Source organism: Furipterus horrens, unplaced genomic scaffold (genome assembly GCF_987537825.1).
Source record: "Furipterus horrens unplaced genomic scaffold, mFurHor1.1.pri manual_scaffold_8, whole genome shotgun sequence".
In the NCBI taxonomy this organism is placed as follows: Eukaryota; Metazoa; Chordata; class Mammalia; order Chiroptera; family Furipteridae; genus Furipterus; species Furipterus horrens.
In genome coordinates, this window is record NW_028327178.1 from 110,198,082 (window position 1) to 110,219,988 (window position 21,907).

Consider the following 21,907-nt stretch of genomic DNA (forward strand, 5'->3'; position numbering starts at 1 on the left):
GCCGCCTGTGAGCACCGCGTGCCGCCCTCGCCGACCCGGGGTCACGGCGGGAACCGAGCCCACGGCCCGCGAGGGGCTCTTATTGGCAGGGAGGCGGGGACCTGAGCCGGGAGACCTCGCCCTTCTCCTGAACTCCCGGGGCCACCCCCTCGTCCCCGCCCTCACCGGAAGCGGAAGTGCGTCCGGGCGGGCGGCCCGGCTCTGCGCAGACTCGCCGCGGCACGCCGGGACCCGGAAGCAGTCGCCGAGGCCCCGCCCCTCCCGCCAATAGCGCTTCCGGTGCAAGCCGCGCTCTCTTTCTGCGGACGCCTTGGTGGTGGTGGCAGCAGGTAGGCCGCGTGGCCGGGGGCCGGCCCGCGGGAGCTGCGGGCGGGGGCCGCAGGCGGGTTCGGGGCGGGGGCGGGGCGCGTGGGGTCGCGGCGAGGCCACGGCGCCGGGACTGGGGTCGAGGGCCGAGCGCGCGGACACGCCTCGTGCTCACGCGCAGCGCGGGGTTCCGCAGGCGCGCGCTCAACATGCAGAACGACGCCGGCGAGTTCGTGGACCTGTACGTGCCGCGGAAATGGTGAGCGCCGCCCCTGCCCCCGCTACTCTTCTCCCCCCGACCCTCGCCGTCCGCTCACCGCGCTCTCCCCGCAGCTCCGCCAGCAACCGCATCATCGGCGCCAAGGACCACGCGTCCATCCAGATGAACGTGGCCGAGGTGAGCCGGCCGCGGCAGGGACCGAAGTCCGGGCTAGCCCCGCGCTGGTCATTCCCGGGCCCCCGCTTTAGAGCCCAAGACACTCGAGCGCGTGTCTGGTGTGACCCCCGCTCTCCGTCGTAGGTCGACAAGGTGACTGGCAGGTTCAACGGCCAGTTTAAGACGTACGCCATCTGTGGGGCCATCCGCAGGATGGTGAGCGCGGGGCTGGGCTCGCGGGGCTCCGGAGGGGGCGGGGGAGGCCACCCTCGCCGTGTTTTGGGAGGAGGGGTTTGAGCCTGGGGGCCCGGACTGTGCCGTCTCTGCTCCTGGGGAGGGTGGGGAGGGTGCTCAGAGGCCCAAGGCGGGGCCGCCTCGGGAAGACGCTGCAGCCGGCCCGGACCTTGGCGCTTCCCAGTGGTCACAGCCCCCCGAGTCCCCAAGGCCTCCCCTGTCCAGTGAGGCAGGAGCCCCTGGGGCTGGAGAGCGCCCACGGCGCGTGCTTGCGGCCGGGCCGACCCCCGGCAGCCGGGGCGCGGGCACATGGTCCCTCCGTGCTTTTCCCAGGGCGAGTCGGACGACTCCATCCTTCGACTGGCCAAGGCCGACGGCATCGTCTCCAAGTAAGGGGCTCGCCTTTGGGCGCAGGGGCCGGGGCTTCTGTCCCCAAGTTGCGGCTTCACTGTTATTCTTTCCTTTGTTTAGGAACTTCTGACTGGAGGGCGCCCCAGATGGGAGGTTTTTCATAAATAAACAGTGAAACCCGCCCGTGTTGGTCCACTCTGTGCTGGTAGGCGCGCCCGGGAGGCCAGGGCTGATGCCTGGCTGGGGGTGGTGGCAAGGGCAGGCCGGCCGCGGAAGGAAACGACCTGTGAAATATGCTGCAAAACCAAACTTTACTTCAGAGCACAAACATCTGTGACACAGGACTCAGCACTGAGGTCAGATGGTTGCTTAACATACGTTTAAATTCCACAACTGCTGCTGGGCTCCGGGAGTGGCACCAGACCCCTCGGCCTGGGCTCGTGCCGGGGGCGGGGGTTCAGGCTGAGGTTTGGCTGCGCCCCTGCCTCTGCTGCAGGGGCTCTCGAGTACCACACAGTGGCAGCTCGGCATCACTGAAAGGGACACGGGGACGGAAGTTACAGACGACGCGGGAGAACGACTAAGTCTCACTGCATAAATAGACAAACTGATTGCTGTGTGTCAGCTGCTCTGACACCTGTACAGAAACGACCAGAGAGAGGTCCCTCAAGGCTAGGGTGTAAACCAGGACTTTCAGGCAGAAAGTCGGTCCCTTAACAGTGCTTGTAACACAGAAGTGTCTTTGAGATGACATGGTGGCGGGAGAGGTTGCTTTCCACAAGGGAGTGGCCTGGAGCCCAGCGGCCGGCTGTTCCAGCCTGGGTACAGGCCGGGCGGCGCGGGAGTGAGTCACGGAGCATGGACCGGGAGGGGACGACGGGACAGGCCGGCGGGTGGGCGGCACTCTGCCAGGGTCAAGGCTGAGTTGTTGGTGGCTGGGTGCTCTGATGAGCAGAACTGGCCTTTCTGCAGAAGCGCCAGCCCCCGCAGAGAGGACAAAGCAGAGGCTCGTCCAGAGCCCCTCCAGTGACAAGTCTAGCACAGAGAAGCAGCTCAATGGCCTGGGCTGCATGGCTGTCTTCCAGACAAGCTGACTCACCAGTCCTTTAGGCCGGGCAGTGACCTGGAGAACTGAACATCACAGCTCATGCAAGGATGACACAAAGCTGCAAAGCTGCATGTGGGCCCTGCTGGCGTGCCACGGGCCTGCCCAGGAGGGACAGCCACTGCCAGCTGGGGCCCGCGGAGTGCAACGCTGGCCTTGGCAGGGAGGCAGGGAGGCAGGGAGGCAGCGCTCTGGGGGCTGGGAAGTGGTCCGTCTCCTCCCCGCTGGAGGATCAAGTGTGGTTTCAAGTCAGCGTCACACCTTGTTAACGCGGTCCGTGTTCTGTTAAGGAAAAGACCCACAGAACGGAGTCCCAATGCAATAAATAGGCTGGCTGGCTGTCACAATATTGCTTAGTAACACCAAGAGCCAGGAACTAGCAATGCAGTCAAGTCATCTGAAGGTCCAGTGTCGCAGGCCAGAGGTGTCCCTGGTGAGGTGAAGGACGGTCTCTACGCGGGGTGGCGAGTTTGCCAAGGCCCACTGGGGTGCAAGACACTTGGGCGTCAGGGCTTCACAGTGACGTGATGCTCGGAAGAACAGGTCCAAGAGCAAGACCTGGTCAAAACAGACCCTGACTCCGCGTGGGGAGGGGAGTGCAGGGCGGGGCCGGGTGGGAGCCGGGCCGTGGGCTGGGGTCTTGTCCCACAGCTCCGCTCTCACGTCCAAGACCCCGAGAGAGTCAGTATTAACGCTTCAGCATGAAACCTCAGCGGCTTCAGTGCGTTCAGCACCAGGACACTGAGGCGGCCGTCGAGACGCTGGTGCAGCGACTACGACGCTACAGGGAAGGGGCGTCCAGGCAGCGCAGAGGAAGCAGACACTGAAGTCAGCGTCCACGTGACACAAACCAAGGGTCCTGGTGCCAGACCAGCCCCAGGCCCGTGAGAACTCAGCACCCCCGCCTGTTCGTGTAAGGACGCGGGGCTGTTCTCAGCAGTACCGTGGCGGGGCGGTGCACCCGGGGACCAAAGCTGCGGCCCCAAAGCAAGCAAGCGTGTGAAGGCCGGGCCAGCACGTCCCAGCCGGGAGGGTGCACTTCACTGCCTGGGGACAGCCCCCTGAGCCCAGATGTTTCGGCGCGCTGAGTAGGGTGGGCGCCAGGGGCTGTCTTGGCAGCACCCCGGACTAGAACTGCTGCGTGAGGCGTCTGTAGTGAGGCAACACCTGGTTCTCGGGCAGGTAGAGCGCCAGTTCCAAGGCCACGAGCACTGTGAACTCAAACCCAATTAGGTCCCGTCTGTTGAACCGGAACCTTTCTTCCAACTTCTGCGTTGAAGAAGAGAGAGGGGCTAAGTGGGGTCCCCTACTCTGGTCCCCGTCTAGGTCAGCAGGCTTGGGAGTGGGTGGCCAGCCCCACTCCAGGTTAATTAGTGGGCAACCACCACCGTCCCCAGGCCCCCAGGGCTAGTGCTTCGCCTTGCCAGCGCTCGCTGGGGTGTCGCGGGTGGGGCAGCAGTGGGTTGGGATGGAGTGGTGGCGGGGTGGGTGGGCCTGGGAGGGGCGTGGCCCGGGGCGGTAGGGCGGGGCCATCGGAGGAGGGGCGGGGCCTGGGTGGGCGGGGCCCCACGGAGGAGCAGGCTGGGAGGCACTCACGTCAATGAGCTGCTTCACTTCGTTCTTGCGGAGGTCGCTGCTGATCTTGGCAGCCAGCAGCACACACGCGCCCGCGCACAGCTTGCGGTTCTGCTTGTTGAGCTTGCCTTGCAGGACGAGCTTCTCGAAGTACACGTAGGCCATGGACACGGTCACGGGCTCTAGGTTGCACTCCTCAGAGAGGTTCCGCATCTCCCGTTTCAAACTGCGGGTTTACACGGGAGTCAGGCGTTCTCCATGAGACACGGAGGGGCCTCTGGGCCTTTAGACAGCTGCTCCCTCCAGGTGCGCGCGGCCGAGCGCCAGGGAGGAGAGCTCAGTGGGTTCGGGCAGCCGTGAGAAGGAGGTGGCCTGCCTGGCAGAGGCGTGTGTGTGTTACTGGCCTGGTCAGAGGGCGGGAGGGGGCATCGGGATCTGTCAGGCTCAGGAATCCACGGGAAATGGGAAGAGGGGCTGCCGGGACCTCATGGGATGACACACATTAGAAGTGAGCTTTGGGGACATTCCGGGATGGCCTTGGCCCTCCCTACCTCCTGATTTTGCTCAGCGTTAGTCTGACGTGTGGGAACTTCTCCCGGAACGTCTCATTCATGTCCTTCTTGAGGTCAGAGGGCTTCACGTACTCGATAACGGTGGTCTGCAGCACAGAGGACAGCAGGCTGCGGCCAGGCCACTGCAAGGCCATTTCGCACTGGCCCGGCCTGTGAGCATGAACGCCCCGTGCGTGCAGAGTGGCACCCGGTCTGTGTGAATGGCACACCCCAGGACAGCGCAGTGGGGCCACAGGCGCATGCGGGACCCGAAGGCACGGCCGAGCCCAGGGGAGCAGGCAGCACTGCTCTGGGGCCCTCCCCGCCCCTCCCCACGGTGCTGCTGACGTCCCATTGGCCCTGCCCGGGGGCACTGGGCTCCCCAGTTCTGGGGGAAGCTTGCCCACGGCCCCCCCCAGCACCCGAGGTGCAGCACAGCGGTGTGCGGCTGGCGCTCACCGTACCATGTAGGATGCGAAGATGAGGACCCGCTTGTGCTTGCCGCAGGGCCACTGGGGGTCGTCTAGCAGGTTGGGGTTGTACTCCAAGGCGTCCCCTGTGTCACTCCCTGCAGGCAGAAGGCAGCCCTGACCCACCGCAAGCCCCGAGCCTCAGCAGAGCCCGTCTAGTGCGTGGGGCGCAACGGGGCCTGCAGGCGTCCCCAGGAGCAGGAGTGATGCTCCTGGAGTCTGGGAGGGGCCCCCGGTATGGGTGGAAGGGAAGGATGTCCTGGCCCCCAGGCCACCTGTGGACACAGCTTCTCTCCACTGCCCAGCTGAGTGTCTGCTCTACCCAGAGTCCCTTCTGTCCTGAAAGCCTTGCCCCACCCCATGCCCCAAGCCCGCCTCTGTCTAGACTGAGGGCTGTGGGCTCAAATGTGACTCGTTACTCTGGTGCCACTCGGGTCCCTGCATGCCTGCACCAGCGAGTACCTAGCTCCGTGCCGGTGGGTGCTGATTTGGCAGTGGCAGATTTGTATCTTGATGCTGGCAGAGCCCGGGGCACGCTGGGCCGCGGCAGGGGTGGTGGGCCATGGCTGTCCACCTTTTGTGTGACCAGGGCGTTGGTAGGGTACAGGAACTTGGCGTAAGACACAACCTGGAAAGGTGAGGGCGTCAGGGCCAGCCGGCCCTGCTCCCCCGTGCTGCTGCAGCAATCCCCACGCCAGTGCTCCCCGCCTCTCACGTCCCAGCTCAGCCTGGAGCTGGGTACTGCTCATCTGACGGGCAGTCTTCTCAGTCACATGAATATTCCAGAATGTCACCACTGCCGCCCTTATCTGGACCTGCAGCCCTCCCTGTCTCTGATGCCCTTGGCCTCTGCCCACCAGGGCCTAGGGGTCTGTTCTCCCAGGGCTGTGTGCTTGCTCCCACTGGCACCTGGTGTTTCAGAAGATGAACGGGAAGTCCACGCTCACATGCTCATCTTCTCCATAAGCGTGAGCTCCGCGCCCACCCCACCAGCCCCAACTATGGGCCGGCCCCGGCTCTTGCCTTTCCATCTGCTCCCAGCTCCACACCTTCCAGCTCGAAAACCATTTCTGAAGAAACGGACACGCCGCCAGACGGGTGCCTCTGCTTCTGGCTGTCCATCCTCAGGTCACTGCAACACACGGTGCACAGGAGAGCCGCTGGGTCCCCTCGGCCCCTCCAGTGGGCGGGAGCAGAGCCCCCCCTGCACACATGCTGCCCCCACCCAAACACGGGGGCACGCGCTGCAGCCGCTCTTGGAGAACAGCGGCGCTGGCATCACTGGGGACACGGATAAGGACGCCTGTTGTGAGAATTGCCTGGTCTCGCTCCCTCCCTAGACCCAGGCACTGCCTTTTAAAATGCCAGGGGTGCTGCAGCGCCACCCAAGCCTGCTCTCTCCAGGGCTGTGTCTCCCACTCCGTGGTCATACCAGGCAGGTTTATATGCCAGGTCCCAGTGCTATCCCCACCCTGGTGGCTGCCTCCTTCCTCCCAGGTCACACAGGACTCAGCTGCCTGGACTGGTCACAAGGACACACGGCAGTGTCACACTGTAGCATGATGCTTAGGCAGCTCAGAGAGAAGAGAGGCGTGTCAGGGCCCCTCTGGGACAACCAGGACACAAGCCGAGGGGACCTGGTGGAGTAGCCGGAGCCCAGCCGAGCCCAGCCCCTGCCTCCCTGGCCACTCACCTGACCCGCAAGCCCTCTCCGTAGGGCAGGACCGAGAAGGCCGCGCACAGGGACCGCTTGGCACAGATCAGCACAATCCTGCGGGGAAGGCGCGGGTCAGAACCGGATGGCGGGGGTCTCCAGGGAGAAGTCCTTCCTACAGAGCTCAGGGCAGCAACCCCCCCAAGCGCACAGGGGCCTCCTGGGCCAGCGTCAGTGGTCTGGCTGCCCAGCTCTCACTGGTCCCTGCATGTAACGTGTTGCGCGGGAAGGGTCTCGCCTGGTGCCCTGCGGTGGGGCAGAGGCTGGAGGCAGGGACCCTGGTTGCCAGGGTCAGGCTTTTGTACACGCAAGGCAGACACGTACCCACGCAGAGGCTGGGTTCACAGAGCCCCTCCTCAGCCACCCTGGAGAGACAGGGGCTAAGAGCATCAGAAAGTAGCTGCTCCCAGTCCCGAGGGGCCCTTGCACAGCAGCAGGGGGGCAGCCTTCGTCTGTCCGGGAGCAGCCCTGCCTGGCGAGGCCCCAGTCAGACGCCCCCCATCTCCGGGACGACTGGGCACCCAGTGCCCACTGAGGCTACCAGCCTCTCAGGCATGCTCGGGGCCTGCTCCTCAGCCCCAGGCCCAGCCCTTTGTGCGGGGGGACCCAGGACTGTCCAACCCATGGTCACTGCTAGGAAGAGGGGATGCTTGGCAGCGTGGCCTCCAGTGGGAGGGGAAAAGTGTGGGGACCCCTGGGCAGGGTGGGAATCTTAGATGCCTCAGGGATGGAGGGAGGGGAGTGAGAGGCAGGCAGCAGTGGCCCTCCCCAGGCATCCGCAGACTCCGAGGGCCGCGCCTGCCCGCCCCGCACCGGGGTGGGGGCAGCGAGTTTGGGTTTTAGGCCAACCTCCCCTCTGTGCTTCCCGGATGAAACCAGCCCCGTCCTCCACGCATGCCACCACACCGGCGGCCCTTTGCTCAGCACCGCACTCAGGCTGGGCCAGGGCAGCAGGCTGGTACAGACTGGCACTCAGTCAGTGTGGGGGGCGGATCGTGGGCAGCCCTGCGCGGCCCTACCTGCTGTTCCTGGTGTCGTACTGCCGCATGTTCTTGATGAAGTGAGTCTTCTTCAGGCCCTTGTGTCTGGGGGACCCGGGCATGTGTTTGGCTCTGCAGGCGAAAGACAGGTCACTAGCCCTTCCCAGGCCCTCTCTGACCCCAGGGCGAGTATGTGGGCTCATGGCGCTCGGCCGCGGGTGGGGCCGTTACCTTTGGACTGAGGGACATCCCACCGGGTCTTCCAGGAACTCGAGGGAACAGCGCTGGGAGGCGACTCGCCTTCTGTAAAGAAAACGCAGCGAGGCTGAGAGTGCGGGCTGGGAGGCGCGTGGGACGGAGCGCGCACAGGACCAGGAGGCGGAGGGGAGGGCCCACGCCGCCCACGGGCCGCGGGAGGGACCTGCCGGGCACATACCCCCGTCCTGAGGCCCAGGCTTGGGGCCCTGACGGGTGACAGCACAGGCCCTGCCCTGAAGGGACACCCAGCTGGAACCCCCTGGAGGAGGGGACCGTCCCTGCAGTGCCCCAAGCCCCCGAAGCAGCCCAAGGGTGCCTTCCCAGCTGCCTCCCCAGGAAGCCCCCCAGGTGGTGCTGGTGGTGGGCACGCGCCTGAGACCTGGCGTGCGGAGTGTGGGTGCCCTGGGCCCCGGGAGCCCAGGGGGGGCGGTGGGGACAGGGGCCGCCTTGGTGCAGGGGGCGGATGGGCTGGCTGCAGGTCCCAGCCCGGGGGGCTGCTGGGCCGCAGGGAGGGATCCCCAGAGGCACGGGGGCGGCCGTGTCCGGGGGCTGGTAACAGTGGGCTGGGAGGAGCACGTCCAGGGCCGGGCCGGGCTGGGGCCGAGCGGAGCGGAGGGCGCCCCCGTCCAGGGCACCGACCCCGCGCCCAGGGGCGGGCAGGGTTAAGAGGGCCCTGGCGCCTGGGCCCGGGGCTGAGCGGGCCCACGGAGACCCGACACGCACGGCCGGGGGGCCGACCCAGCCCCAGACGACCCGGTCCTGCCACCCCCATCCGGCGTCCCGGGCGGGCTGGCCCCAGGCGACCCTGCTCCCCGAGCCCTGCGCCGATCGGCCCCCGCCCCCACCCCGGCCGGCCGGCCCCGGGTCACCGGGCCCCCGCGCTCCGCCCGCCCCACTCACCTGTGGCGCTGCGCGTCCAGGCCGAGGCCGGCGGGCGCGGGCGGGGGCGCGGGGCTGAGCAGGCCCTGGGGCGCCAAGGTCCTGCCCGCGGCTCCAGGCGGGCCGGACGGGGCGGCGGGCGCGGGCGCGGGCTCAGGCCCCGGCGGCGGCGGCGGCGGCGGCGCGGGCGACTCGCGGGCCTCGGCGGGCGGCGGCGGCGGCGGGGGATTCTCGCCGACCGTGCCCAGGCTCGGGGGCCGCCCGTCCAGGGAGATGTTGTTGAGGAAGAAAAGCGCGGCCTGGCGGCGCCGCGAGTCCCCGCGCCTCCGCGCTGCCTGCGGCGGAGCCCTGGCGGCGGGGCCCTGCCCGGGGCCGGGGCCGGGGCCGGGGGCCGGGCCCGGGGCTCCACCCGCCGCCGCCGCGGCCATCCTCTAACTGAGCCCGCGGGCCGCCCGCCGCCGCCCGCGCGCACGCGCCTGCGGTTGCCGCCCATTGGTTGGGGCGCGCCCTCATGCAAATATCTCTCGGCCGCGCCCGGCGATTGGTCAGCGTGGCGTCGTGGGCGGGCCGCTGAGCCCGGGGCGGCTCCCGTGGGTCTTGGAGGTGGCATCCCAGCGCCCGGAGGGCCCAGGAGCCGTGCGTCCGCTCGCCCCCGTTTCCGCTGGGCCTGGCACGGAGCCGAGCGACGGCCGCAGTCGCGGCTCTGGGAACCGGGGTTCGAGTCCTCATCTCGGAAGCCGAGCTCTTGCTGGGCTGCAGCGTTCGTGGTCGGCCTCCGTCGAGCCGGCGTCTTTGGGCTCCAGCGCACTTCCCCTCGGGGGGTGTGTTCGTGCGGGGCCTGAAGCCGTGTCACCTGCCGTGTGGGAGGCCCTTCAGATGGGAAACTGCCATCTTTGTCCCTTCGAGGAGCCCCAGGCTCCCCGAATGGCCGGCGCCGTCTGGGACGGCTGGTGGTGGGGAGGGGCAGCTCTGCACTTCGCTCCGCAGCCGAGTGGCCTTCCTCTTCTGCACGCGGGTAACCTGACTTCAGAGCCACGGCTTCGCGCCCAGGCGCCGCCTTCTGGAGCCCCCTGCCTCCCCCGGGGACTTACTTATCCTCCGAGTGGGGACAGCGATTTCCAGCCCCGGCACTGTCAGGGAGCCGCGTTCCGAGCGCCGTGTGCCTGGTGCTGGAAGCCGGGTGTGCCGTCTGGTTATGCAAAGCCTCTGCGCTGCTGCCCACCCCCGGGTGCGCCTGGCCTGCGCCGCAGAGGCGGGCGTCAGGGAAGCGGTGGGCGCGCTTCTGATCGCGAGGGGGGCGGCCATCCTCATCGTCAATCAGGGCCTACCCCTTCCAGACCCCTGACCCACCTTTCGCCGGGCATGTCCCCTCCCGGTGCCCTTCACTGGCCAGCGCAGGTAGGCTCTCTTGGCGCCCAGCCTGCCCTCTTTCCTTTCCCGCTGCCCATCCTACGTGCCCACGAGGCTTCACCACCCCGGCCTGTGGGACGCGAGTGGAGCACACAGGTTCTCTTTCATTTGATTTTGGGGAAATCACAGCCACCTCCAGCAGTTGGGAGATGTCAGGGCCACGTGACTTCTCTCTTGGGAATCAGGTCCCTCTGAGCAAGGTGGGGAGCAGTGCCCGCGTTAGTCGGGCCTGTACCCCCAGTTTGCCCCAGGCCTCACCTGGCCCAGTCATTGCCCCATGTCCTGCCTTTGTCCTGGAAGGGGCAATTCTCAGATTTCCCGGGGTGAAGGAATCGCCTCTCTGGGCTTCTTAAATCCTGGTCCCTGGGTCTGGGTGGGCCCCAGAGCTGGTTGCAGCTCTTTCCCTGGAGCCCTCTGAGACGCGTGCTCTTGAAGTGACAGTGGCCGAGGGGCAGAAATTCTGCGTGCTGAGGGTGGAGTACGGGGTGGGCTGCCCAGTGGTTGTGCAGAGTCGGTGGCAGATGTGGGGCCAGGGCCTCCAGGATGTCTGGGGGGTGGAGGGCTGGGCACATTCCGTTCTCTCCCCCGCCGTCCCCAGAGGGCGCCCTGTCTGTCCCTGTAACTCTGCGGGGTTTGATCCAGTGACCTCCCCGACCCTGGACGCGTTCAAGAGTCACCTGCGCCTGCTGACCCGGACCCCGCTAGCCAGACACGCCAGCCTTCTCTGCATCTTTATTCTCCAGGCTCCCCGGGACCCCCTGCGCCTGTTTGCGGGACTCCACGAGGGGGCGCCCAAGACCGCCACTTGCGGCTCCCGCGGGCAGGAGCGCGCGGGGTGGGGGGGCGCTTTGGAGCCCGGGGTGGTTGGAGGGGCTGGGGGCTGGGAGGTGGGGGTGGCGGTGGCACTGCCCAGGAAGGGCTGTCTGTGAGCTGCAGGGATGAGGCTGGGCTGGGGATGCCTCGCCTGCTCCCCGCAAGGGAGTGGTTGCTGGGGCGTGGATGGGGTGGCAGGTCCAACGATCATTCTTGGGAGAGGTGAAGAGGGAGGGGTTTGAAAGGCCCCATGAAGGCTCCCTCTTGGACTTTCCAGCCCTGGTGGACATGGCCAGGACCTGGTCCCCTTCCCCCTGGGTTGGGCTGGGCTGGTGGTGGTGGCCGTCCTGGCCTTGAGCAGTCGGCTGGGCAGGCCGTGGCACCCTGGGCGCGGCGCTACAGGTCTCCTCCCGGGGGGCTGTCGCTGGATGAGGGGCTGTCGTTTTCAGGGTCTCTGGCACCTGGGCCCTTCAGCTGCCGTCAGGGGCTCCCTGGGGTTCCTTCTCCCTCAGAACAGCTTCTTGGAGGCTGAGGGAAGTGGACTGAAGTTAGGCTGGGACACACAGCAGTGGCCTTGCATGTCCTCCTTGAAATGACACTGAACTCTCCCCAGGGCCTTGAGGGCTGTCTCTGGACATGGGAGCCCACACTGGCAGAAGTGAATTGTCATGACAGCAGCAGACACTGGAGCCATGGCGGCTCAGCTGGACAGTGAGCCCTGGGGTTCAGTGGGAGAGGGGACCCTCTCCCAGGTGCATGTGGCTGAACCCGTCCAGGCCCCTGGCGCCTCTCTGATGGCCTCGCAGAGGGCCAGGCGCTTGCTGGGTAACCTGAGCTGGTGGGCAAACTCTCAGAATCCCTGAGACACTGGCCAGGGGCCTCCACGAGCTACTGGGGGCCTGTGGCCACGAGGGGTGGGTGTGCCAGGTCCCTGGGACCCTAGCAGGTGCTGAGCCCCAAGCATGTCTCTGATGTGAAACAGGACTCAGACCTGGATCAAAACCAGGTTGGATTTCTGACCCCATGTACCAGCCCTGGGACCCTGGGCAGGTTCCTGCACCTCTCTGTCTCAGTTTCCCCACCTATGAGACGGTGACCCACCACTGCTGCTGGCGCTTCTCCGCGGCCACAAGCGCAATGGCGCTGCCCTGTACTGAGCGGTGTGGGGCCCTGCCTGGCACGCAGCGCTGCTGGCCACACACTGGGCGGGGGCCCTGTTCTCGCTGACCACCAGTGTGGGTGCCGGTGCCGGTGCCTTCTGGAAGCCACTGCACTGGCCCAGGTGGAAGGACCGGGGAGGCTCAGAGTGCAGGGTGGTGCGGACAGCTGTGTGTCCCTGTGGACCGCGCCCACCAGGACAGCTGCCAGATAACACCCCGCAGGAAGTGCCTGGAAGTTAGAGCCCTTCCCAGGGCTCGCCCGAGCAAACACAGGCCTCAGTGACCTGCCCGGCAACAATGGCGCATTGTGGCCACGGCCGGCCTGCCCGGGAGCAGACCTGCCTGGACCTACAGCCGGGCAGCACCCATTGTTAGCTCAGGTGCTCTAAGGCTCTCTTGAGCACCTGGAGGCCTGGCCAGAGCTGCCTTTGCAGTCAGAGCAGGACGTGGGGGTGTCCTGCTGCCCGCAGGCTGGGGAGGAGCTGGGTGCACCACGCCGACACACGTGTGGGCAGCCCCCCGCTTCCCCAGCGGAGATGAGCACGCCCTATGCCCCAGGGGCCGCATGCTCTGGCTCCTCTTCCAAGGTGGCCAAGAGGGTCCAGAAGCCCCATCCTCCCAGGCCGAAGGGACCAGCTAGGGCCAGCAGTCAGGAGGAAGCAGATCCAGAATCCCCTAGCCCCACCCCGGTCCTTCCTCTTAATGGGCCTGCACTGGAGAGCTTCCAGGGCTGGTTTCTGGGTATCAGTGAGTTTGAGAAGGCCGTTCCCCAAGTGGCCAGAAAGGTGAGGTGGGAGTGTTGGGGCTGCGGTGACTTCCCATCCCCCCGATTCCCCACTGTGCCCCTGGCCACATACCTTTGTCCCACAGGTCGGAGGATGTGGCTCGCTTCCTCTTCTGCAGGGGACCCTGCCTGGGCTCTGCAGTGCAGAAGCACCTGGGCCCCTCTCCTGGGGCCCTTGGTGTGGTCCCCCCAGGGCTTAGGCCTACCTGAGGGGTGGGGGGTGCAGTCAGGGCCAGGACTCTCCCCCGAGCCTGGAGCAGCCCTGGTTGGGGCACGGGGGAGCCCACCTGAGCCTGGGACCCACCTCATTGTCCCAGGTGCCTGGCTCGTCCAGCAGCGGCTGCTGCACCTCAGCCTTGCTCAGCTCTGCAGGATGCAGGGGGTGGGTCAGGCTGGGCTGGTGGCCCGAAAAGGGGACCCAGGGGAAGCAGGGCCCTCTCCGGCCTGCAAGACTGGGATGTGTGAGCGGCAGCAGCTCTGCCGGTGAGGAAGCTGGGGCTCCGAGGGGCCGACCGTGACCCCACCGGCTGCGGTGTCCCTGGCTGGGCTGCTGTGTGATGGGGACCCTCATTGCTGGGATGCCCTTCCCTTCTTGGCCTGTGGTCAGAGGTGCTTCTGCCCTGACTCCCAACTCCTCTCTAGCTCTGCCTGTAGAGGACCCAGGGTTTGGCCCATCAGGCCCGGGGGCTGAGCTGGGCCCTGGGACAGATACCCCAGCTGACTCAGACCACCGTACCTCCCTCCCCTCCAGGGGCCCCGCCTGCGGGGCTCTCGCGACCCTGGTGTTCAGCCGTACCTGGGCGGCCCTCGGCGGTGTCAGGCCGCTGTGGGGTGGGGGATGGTTTTGGCGTCTCTCTGGACTCATCTGGGGTCCTACCCAGAGGTGGCGGGCTGAGCTGGGACCCTGGGAGAGGGTGTAGGGGGTCCTGGGGGGAAGCAAGTGAGTGGCTTGCATTCCTTTGGACACAGCCTCTGGGACTGGGGCTGGGGCTGCGGCCGAGGGACAGCCCTGTCTGCCAGGCCTCTGCACTGGGAACGGCAGCCGGTCTGGGTGTGGGCACCTGGAGGCAGGAACGGGCCTGAGCCTCACCTCGGGAGTCGGGGGCTCTTCCGACTCTGCCGCTTGGGTCCCCTTGGTGCCATTGCTGCGTCCCCAAGGTCCAGGCTGGGCAGGGGGCTCCGCTCCCTGGGGTGGCTCAGGACTGGGAGTGTGGGCAGTTTGGGGGCTGAGTGACCCCGGCCGGCCCATGGACTGAGGGGCATCCCGGCTCCGACCCCACTCCGAGAGGTCCAGGGGCTTGTCTGGAACGTGGTCCCGCGTGGTCCTGGCCTCCTTCGCCCTGGGGCTGCCTGGGACTGTGGGCCACGGGTGCCGCCTCCCAGGCAGGGCCGCTCTGGCCACCTCGCCCTCTGGCCCCTCCGAGTCTGAGCCAACTGGAGGGGAGGGCAGAGTCTCCCCTGGCCTGTGGGGCCCCCTCCGCCTGGCGCCGTCAGCCTGTCCCTGTGCCCGCAGCTGCTGAGCCAGGAGCAGGCTCAGGGCCCCCTCCAGCCGCGGGTCCCGCACGTCCACCAGGGTGCCCGGCAGGCCCAGCAGGCCCGAGGGCTCCTCCCAGGCCTCTGCCTCCCTGGCCTTCAGGCCCTGGGGCAGCGGGCCACCGGGGGCTGAGGCAGGGTCCTGGGGGCTGCTGGGGGGGTTCCGAAAGCGCAGGGACAGCTGGTGGCTCAGGAGACAGAGACGGTCAGCGTGGAGGGAGCGCCTCAGGGACTCGTAGGTCACAGTGGGGGACCGGGAGGCCCGCAGGAAGCTGCAGGGTGGGGAGAAAGGAGCACCATGAGGGGCCCATAGTTAGCCCCCATCTCAGAGGTGAGGGCTAGGGGCCCAGAGAGGTGAGGAGGGCTGCCCGGGTCACAGGGGGGTGGGGAGGAGCATGGGTTCCTGGCCACTCCCCGCATTCTGGAGGCTGAACCCTGGGAGCTCCTGGCCGGTGGGGGCTGGAGTGGGGGGGGCGGGGGCTCGGAGGCCTCCCTGCCTCACCTGGAGGGCCCAGCCCCACCTCCTTCACTCAGGTCCCGCCCCCCCCCACCCCCCCTGCGGGAACTGGGCGTGGGCAGGCACCCGGAAACCCAAGCCTAGGAAGGCAGGACTGGCCAGGAGGGGGCCGCTGCCCTGGTGGCTGGGCGCCGGACCTCACCTGTCCAGGGGGGCGCCGTGCTCGCAGGGCGTGCTGGGTGGGCTGCCCTGGGCAGGGGGTGTCCCGTTGGCGGGGCCCCGGTCAGGGGCACAGGCCCGGGCCCCCGGCCGCACCACGGCGATGGTCCCGTGCAGCTGGTTGGAGATCCGCTGGGGGCTCTGCAGGGCAGGGCAGGAGGTGGTCGGCGGGCCGGAGCCCGAGGTCGCCCTCTGTGGGAACCCGGGCAGGCCACCCGTCCGCCCTGAGCCGTCCACCACCGGCCCTGGTGTGGCGCGGTGGCAAGTGGGTCTGGGGATGGAGCGGCGTGGCCTCGGGGCCCGCGGCCCTCACCATGTCTGGGGCCTGCAGCTCGGGGGCGCTGGTGCTCGGGGAGATTTTGGCCGCAGGTGACATCCGGTACCCCAGCTTTTCTGTGGGGGAAAAGCAGCGCTGGGGCAGGTTGGGAGGTGGCTCCACGCCCTGACTGCAGGGCCCCGCGGTCCTGAGCTGTCCCCCCGCCCCCGCCCGTGGGCCCGCACCTGGGGGCTGGTCCTCAGCCTGCTCGTGGCCTCCTGGCAGCTGCTCAGCTGGGGCCTTGTGGGCGCCCGGGGAGGCACGCAGTGGGGGCGAGGTGGGGTCCGAGGTGCCCTCCTTGCGTGCGGCTTTGGGCCTGTCTCCAGAGGGAAGGGTCGGGGCAGGGCCCCCCAGAGGTGGTCAGCAGGGCCAGTGCACCCTCCAGGGGGCCCAGCCCCCACGGTGGGGGACCCGGGGACCCAGCCAGAGCGCGCTCGACACTCCCCGAGACCCCGCCCGCCACCAGGGCGCCCTCCTCAGGGCTGAGCAGTCCTCCCTGCCCGCCTGGAACCCAGTCTTCGCTGGGGCCCCAGGTGTCAGAGTTGCTGAGGGAGCAGGGGACCCAGCCCTGTCTCTAGGGGTCCCCTGGGCTCCTGGCCACTTACAGGCCGCCTGTGCCTGTCACTCGGGGGCCCCTCACAGGGTCCTTTGTCCCCTGCCACTCCCCTGGCACCCCTTGGAGGCGTGCCAGGCGCCTGCTGTGAGTGGGGTCCCGGGTGCCTTCCCTGCTCACCCTGAGCCCCGAAGCCGGGTCACCTCTTCCTTCAGGGTCTCATTCTCCTCCTGCAGCCGGTTCATCTCATTGGCTGCAAAAGACACAGCTCAGCGAAGGCCGGGGAGGGGAGGCAAGAGCGGTCCTCACAGCCCTGGGCCACGCGAGCAGTAGGCGCCCCATGAATGCTTGCTGCCTGAGGGTGGTTGCATGTGACTGAGGGGACAGCGCCAGCCTTAGGGCTGTGGAAAATGATGGGGATCCTCCTCCCAGGAGCTTGTCCCTGGAATGACCCTCAAGGAAAAGGGGGCCTGTCTTCCTTGTCGCAGGGATGAGGGCAGGAACGCCCCAGCCCAGGGGACTGTCTGTAAGTTGGGGTGCGGGGTGCCCGCCCGACAGAAAGACCACCTTCTCCCCTTTCCCTGTGACCCCACGGAGGGGAGGCGGGGCGGGGCTCACTGAGGACGAAGACGTGCTGCAGGTTCTGCAGGAGGGAGCTCTCGAACTCCTGCTGCCTCTTCCTGGCCAGCTCCTGGGTGACGCTGCAGCGGTCGCAGAGGCCGGCCCGCAGCCTACGGGGCGGGGCGGGGGGCAGAGGCCGCTCTGAAGAGGGGGCCGGGCCCACGCAGGGGCTGGACCCTCCAGGGATGCGCCCCTCCTGTCCCCAAATGGTGGCAGCCCTGCGCCACCCCCGACCCTGGGGAATTTCGGAAGAAGCCACCGAAGGCAGTTTACTTATGGCTCTGGGAGGTCCTGTGGGGTGGGGGGGCGAGGGGGCGGTCTGGTTTCGTTTACTGACCCCCAGAACTTCCCGGACTCATTCTCCATGGACTCCTGGTCGTCCCCCTGGCCCAAGCCCGGCTGTGGGCCGCGCCCCACCTGTTCTCCAGCGCCCGCACGTTCTCCTTCAGGGCCGTCTGCTGCTCCCGGAGCTGCCGGTTCTTGGCACAAAGCTCCTCCACCCTCTGGGCGTCCCTGTGGGGACAGACGTGGGGGTTGCTGCTCTGCCCGGGAGCCCCCCGCGGTGCCCACCGGCCTCTCCCGTGGTCCGGGCCTGGGTCCTGCAGGGCGTGCCCACTGGGGGGGCCTCCTTGTGCATGGGGACCTCCTGCGGGCCGAGCTGTAACCCAGTCAGCCCAACGCGAGCACTGCAGGCCACCGCGGGTCCTCGGCTTGTCCCTGGGCCGCCTGTGGCCCTGCGAAACTGAGCCCCGTGGGGGCACGGGGAGCCCCTTGGGGGTCTCACTGTCTTGTGACATTTGTTCCTATTGGTAGTTACTGATATCTCAGGCGTGGCTTGCTCTGCCCCATGGAGGGTTCCCCTTCACGTGGTGGCCTTGGCTCACCAGCTCCTGGGGGCACGGCGTGGGCCGGCGACCCCCTCCCCGACCCCCCCCCCCCCCGTGCTGAGCCTGTTTCCCCTTGTACACGTGAGGAGGGGCCTCCCTGGCGTTCGGGGGGATGGAGGAGAGACTGGGAACCGATGTCCCTCACGCCCGCTCCCCCTGGGCCGGACCGTTCAGACTCACCGGCATCGCTCCGAGTTCAGTTCTAGAAGCTTGTTCTGCAGGCCTGTAGGATGGAGGAAGAGGGAGAGGGTCAGGTCAGGCCAGGCCACGTGCCCCCCACTCCCCTCACTGCAGCAGGCCCAGGGCACGTCCCGTCCTTCTCCACACCCCACCCCGGCCTGGGTCTCCTCCCTGACTCCCTGAGGCCACCCCATCTGGTGGGGGCCCAGTCTCGGGACTGCTCGGGACCCCGGCCTGGGCCCAGCGTCTCCCCTCCCCTCCGCTCCCCTGGGGTCTCTGGCTCTGGTGTCTGTCTGGAGGATGGTCAAGGCCTCGAAGCTGGGAGTAGCCCACACCAGGCCAAGTCCTGGGAGGGGCGTTTTCTGTGGGTGCAGCTAGTACTGAAATAAAATGGGGTGTGGGGGAGACCTCAGCAAACCCTCCTTGCCACCTCGCTGTGCTCTGGCCTGGGCTCGCTGGCCCAAGCACAGCCCACCTCTCTAGGTCTCTGGGGAGGCGACCCAGGCCCTTGGCCCTCTGCCACGTGTGGGTGCTTGTGGCCCCAGCATTGGAGCGTGGGGAGCGCAGGGTCAGGTGTGGGGGGAGGCAGAACCCTCCGGACCCGTGAGCTCCCTTCCTAGAGGTGGGCGGCTTTACTTCCAGGGGTGCCGGGACCCCTGCCTGGCCGGCCCTCTGGCGGGGCGCCTGCAGTGCTGCCCTGGGGGTGCTGGGCCGGCAGCTGCGCACGCTCACGCTCGGGGCCCGGGGTCAGGACTGCCTGGGGCCTGAAAGGCAAGGCGCCCGTGGCAGCAGCTTGGCCCGGCCGCGGGTCTCAGGCCGCCCACCCAGGGGAGCCCTGTGGAGCCCAGCCCGGCCGCCCCGCGGCGCTCACCCAGGACCTCCTTCTCGTGGATGGCCTTCAGCCTGTTGAGGGACTCCAGGAAGCTCTCCATGGCCCCGCAGCCCGGGCGCAGGCCCCTCTGTGCGGGGGGCGGGGCAGGATGACCCCTCGGCCCTACTGCCCCTCTGCGTCCAGCTGGTGGGTCCTGAAGGGGGAGAGGGGCGCGTTGGCGTGGGAAGGGCCACTGTCCGGAGAGGAGGGGGTGTTGGTGGGCGTGTCCCGTCCTGAGGGCCTCTCACGCCGCCCCCCTGGGTGGTGTTCACACCGAGGACTCGGGGGCCTCACCGCCGCTGTCCTCTCCCAGCGGCACCCTGTGGGGGGACTCGGGGGGGACAGTCCCCACGGCCTCATCCTGGCCTTCCCCCGCCCCCTCCTCCTATGGCTGCAGAGTGACCCCAGGCGTGCAGTCGCTTGGGGGTCCCTGGACGTGCTCTGTGAACCCGTTAGCTGGTTGCAACACGCAGCGCGCCCCCGGGGAAGCCTCTCTTCTGGTTCCTTCCGTGAGGGGCCAGGGGCACTGCAGGGGCGCCAGCTCCCAGGCACAGACTCTGCGAGGGCTTCCGCTCAACCTGGCCATGCTGGGTGTGTGTGCCTGCGGTACGTGTGCTCTCTGAGCACGCATGTGTGTTGTGTGTATGCGTATGGTGCTGTGTGTGCATAGGTGGTGCAGTGTGTGGTGTGTGCGCATAGTATGTGTGCTCGGTTTGTGTGGTGTGTGTGCATGCGTGCACAGTGCTTGGTGTGGGATTTGCTGTGTGTGTGTGTGTGTGTGTGGTGCTTTGTGTAGGGTGTGCACGTGGTGTGTGTGTGTGTGTGTGCCGGGGTGCTGAGGCCCACGCCCCCTGGGCCCACCTTGGGTCTGAGCGGCCCTGGTGCTCGTTTGACCCGGCTCTGCATCACCACCATGGGCTGGGGGCTGCTGCCAGCTGCCTGGTGCCCCGAGTCTCATGAAGAGCAGAGCACCCCCATCTTGCCTGCTGGGTCCAGTCTACCCTCTTCCCTCTGAGTCTCGCTTCCAGGCCAGGGGAGCACCCTCCTGGTCTGCAGCCTGAGCAGCTGTCAGACCCCGCAAACAGGTGGCCTGCCTCCTGCAACTCCGGAGTCCCCTCCTCCTGGCACCCACCCTGACCCGCAGTTGCAGCTGCTGGCTGGACCTCTACTTCCGCCCGGAATCTCACCTTTACCCCCTGCCATGCCCACCTGGACCAAACTGCCATGTGACCATGGTCCGGGCCACCAAGTCCTCTCCCTTCCTCCGCCCGCCCCCAGGACGCACCCTGCACAGCGTGACACAGGCCTCAGCCTCCGCTCGCTCGGAACCCTCTTTCACCCGGCCCATCGCAAAGAGGACGTGGTCCCACTTGCATGTCAGAGGTTGCCTTGACAATATGCATGAGCTCTAGGCAGAAGCGCCACCAAGAGTCCCAAACTGGGAACCCCCAGGTGCCAGCAGCTGGATGCTGTGGACTGTCCCCATCCCACACTGCCATCACTGTGCGGCACTGAAGGCCAGGGCACACCTGGAAGCCAGCCTGCACTACTGCTCTGGGCTCCTGGATCTGGGGTGGCAGGGCCCTGGAGTGCGGCTGGGGACCGCTCTGCCTGAGGGGAGCTGGCCTTGTGACCCCAAGAGAAGCGGGGGTAGTGGGCCTGGGCCTGGGGCTGCCCGCCGGGAAACAGGTCATGAGTCTGGCTCTCAGCCGGGCCTCGAACCCGGGCTAAGTATCAGCACAAGGAAGCCTGGGCTTCTGGACGCGGACTGGGCCTGGCTGGAGGGCCAGGTGAGGCCCGTACCTTCCTGTCTCAGAGGAGCCACCTAGGCAGGGCGCTGGGGCGTGGTGCCGGGTGGAGGGACAGGAAGATGGGGCTCCCCAAACTCGTTTGTCAGACCCGCCCGGGCTGCGGGACACCCCTGGGCGTGGGTGGGGAAGTGGGGCGTCCGCGTGGTGGCTCTGTGCTGGGCAGTGAGGGCCCTGGGGACGGGGTCTCATGGGTAACCTGGCCCGTGTCCTGAGTGCCGCACATGCCGTCACCTTCACGCCAGCCTGTCTAACCCCGACCACGCTGTGAGGAGCCCACTCTCCAGATGGGGAAATGGAGGTCCGGAGACCGCACACCATCCTGCCTGGCTGCCCCATGTGAGGCGGGAGCCAGGGTCTGCACTTTCTCTGAGGGCAGTGGGTGATGTGCCTGCGCCCTGTGTGGACCAAGGCCGCGTCCTGGTGGCCCTGGTGTGCTGGTCATGCTGACTGAATCGCGCGGCGTGGCCCCCAGGAGGGAAGGCTTTGGCCTGGGGCCCCTGTAGGCCCAGCTCCCTGGCAGGCGGGCAAGGAGGGCCCAGGAAGGGCTGAGCCGCAGCGCCGGAAATTCTACCCAGACCCGCCCGGCCAGCGGCTCTGTCTTCCAGTGCCTGCGGTGGCTGCGGGCCGAGGGCTGGGCCGCCACCCACAAAGGCCGTGCCCGAGGGAGCCGTGGTGCCGCGGGCCCAGGAGAGGCTCATGTGGGCTCTGGGTCCGAGCGAGAGGCAAGCATGGTTCCCAGTGATGACACCGAGGCGCCCTCTGCGGGTCCCCCCAAGCCCCCAAACTGCCCTGCTGGCCCTCCTGGCTGCTGCCCCTCTCGGGTCCGTGCAGGGCGGCAGGGCCCTGCCTGCACGCTGGGGAGGGGAACAGCACGGCCGGGGCCCGGGACGGGGCTCTGTGGTGGCTGACAGCAGAGCTGGGGTCCCTGTTTCCCGGGGGGCCCAGGGTCACACGGCCCACTGCACTGCGCCCTGAGGATAGTGTGACTTTCCCAGGAGGGCAGGTGACAGAAACGGATGCGGCCAAGACAAAATGTTCGGCCTCTCAGGACACCCCTGTCCCGTCCACCTGCTAGAGTGTGGGGAGCGCTGGGGAACGCTGGGGAGCGCTGGGGGGGCTGGGAGGCAGAGAGAGGTGGGGGCGGCTGTGGGTACATGACGCTGGTTGTAGCTTCCTGCTGGGAGGTCAGTGGCTCCGTGTTTGCCAGGAGTGCCCAGGGCAGTGGGGGCGTGGGGTGGGGGTGAATGGAGGTGCTGTGGGTTCAGAGAACTCTGCGGGTGAGGTGGACTCTCCCCAGGCCTGGGGGTCCGTGTCCTGAGAGTGGCCTGAGTTGCCCACTGGGGTGGAGGTGGGAAGCCAAGGCCTGAGTTCCGCTCCTTAGAGCCCCAGATAGGCCCAGGGGCTCCCAGCCCCCCATCCCCAGATGTCCTGGCTGGGAGGCCTCTGCTGGGACCGAGCTCCTGGAAGGGGCAGGTGGGCGGGGCCATGCTGAC

At 67.8% G+C, this 21,907-nt stretch overlaps 3 protein-coding genes across 4 annotated transcripts; 1 reads left to right on the forward strand and 2 right to left on the reverse strand.

The window, feature by feature from the left end:
* The first annotated feature begins 245 nt into the window (after positions 1-245).
* RPS21 (ribosomal protein S21) lies at positions 246-1,448 on the forward strand. 2 transcript variants are annotated; one of them, XM_090286636.1, is made up of 6 exons: positions 247-329; positions 503-565; positions 640-703; positions 827-898; positions 1,250-1,305; positions 1,388-1,448. In XM_090286636.1, exons 2-6 carry the CDS (start codon positions 516-518, stop codon positions 1,395-1,397), a joined length of 252 nt encoding a protein of 83 aa, XP_090142762.1. In that variant the 5' UTR covers positions 247-329; positions 503-515; the 3' UTR covers positions 1,398-1,448. The 2 variants fall into 2 exon arrangements, with proteins under 2 accessions (XP_090142763.1, XP_090142762.1); XM_090286637.1 differs by having other exon boundaries at positions 246-329; positions 1,250-1,408.
* A 1,890-nt stretch (positions 1,449-3,338) lies between these two features.
* On the reverse strand, positions 3,339-9,227 carry CABLES2 (Cdk5 and Abl enzyme substrate 2). Its single transcript, XM_090286638.1, has 10 exons — positions 8,821-9,227; positions 7,894-7,965; positions 7,702-7,794; positions 6,662-6,739; positions 5,992-6,100; positions 5,431-5,596; positions 4,963-5,066; positions 4,499-4,605; positions 3,969-4,173; positions 3,339-3,641 (listed from the first exon to the last, which is right to left on the reverse strand). Exons 1-10 carry the CDS (start codon positions 9,225-9,227, stop codon positions 3,501-3,503), a joined length of 1,482 nt encoding a protein of 493 aa, XP_090142764.1. The 3' UTR covers positions 3,339-3,500.
* Positions 9,228-11,176: 1,949 nt separating this feature from the next.
* RBBP8NL (RBBP8 N-terminal like) lies at positions 11,177-18,751 on the reverse strand. Its single transcript, XM_090286639.1, has 13 exons — positions 18,604-18,751; positions 17,733-17,775; positions 17,083-17,178; positions 16,663-16,775; positions 16,225-16,297; positions 15,677-15,807; positions 15,489-15,568; positions 15,159-15,316; positions 14,057-14,771; positions 13,703-13,892; positions 13,271-13,332; positions 13,040-13,172; positions 11,177-11,550 (listed from the first exon to the last, which is right to left on the reverse strand). The coding sequence occupies exons 1-13, from the start codon at positions 18,662-18,664 to the stop codon at positions 11,531-11,533; spliced, it is 1,875 nt and encodes a 624-aa protein (XP_090142765.1). The 5' UTR covers positions 18,665-18,751; the 3' UTR covers positions 11,177-11,530.
* Between the last annotated feature and the right edge of the window lie 3,156 nt (positions 18,752-21,907).

What these genes read in the sequence shown, in the direction of transcription:
- CABLES2 (XM_090286638.1), bottom strand. Translation starts at nt 9,227, where the DNA reads ATGGCCGCGGCGGCGGCGGGTGGAGCCCCGGGCCCGGCCCCCGGCCCC. An exon ending in TACGACACCAGGAACAGCAG is followed by an intron (nt 6,740 to 7,701) that starts GTAGGGCCGCGC and finishes CCTTCCCCGCAG; the next exon opens with GATTGTGCTGATCTGTGCCA. An exon ending in AAGTGAAGCAGCTCATTGAC is followed by an intron (nt 3,642 to 3,968) that starts GTGAGTGCCTCC and finishes TCTTCAACGCAG; the next exon opens with AAGTTGGAAGAAAGGTTCCG.
- RPS21 (XM_090286636.1), top strand. Translation starts at nt 516, where the DNA reads ATGCAGAACGACGCCGGCGAGTTCGTGGACCTGTACGTGCCGCGGAAA. An exon ending in CTGTACGTGCCGCGGAAATG is followed by an intron (nt 566 to 639) that starts GTGAGCGCCGCC and finishes CTCTCCCCGCAG; the next exon opens with CTCCGCCAGCAACCGCATCA. An exon ending in TCCAGATGAACGTGGCCGAG is followed by an intron (nt 704 to 826) that starts GTGAGCCGGCCG and finishes TCTCCGTCGTAG; the next exon opens with GTCGACAAGGTGACTGGCAG.
- RBBP8NL (XM_090286639.1), bottom strand. Translation starts at nt 18,664, where the DNA reads ATGGAGAGCTTCCTGGAGTCCCTCAACAGGCTGAAGGCCATCCACGAG. An exon ending in GCAGCACGTCTTCGTCCTCA is followed by an intron (nt 16,298 to 16,662) that starts GTGAGCCCCGCC and finishes TGTCTTTTGCAG; the next exon opens with CCAATGAGATGAACCGGCTG. An exon ending in ACCCGGCTTCGGGGCTCAGG is followed by an intron (nt 15,808 to 16,224) that starts GTGAGCAGGGAA and finishes CTCTGGAGACAG; the next exon opens with GCCCAAAGCCGCACGCAAGG.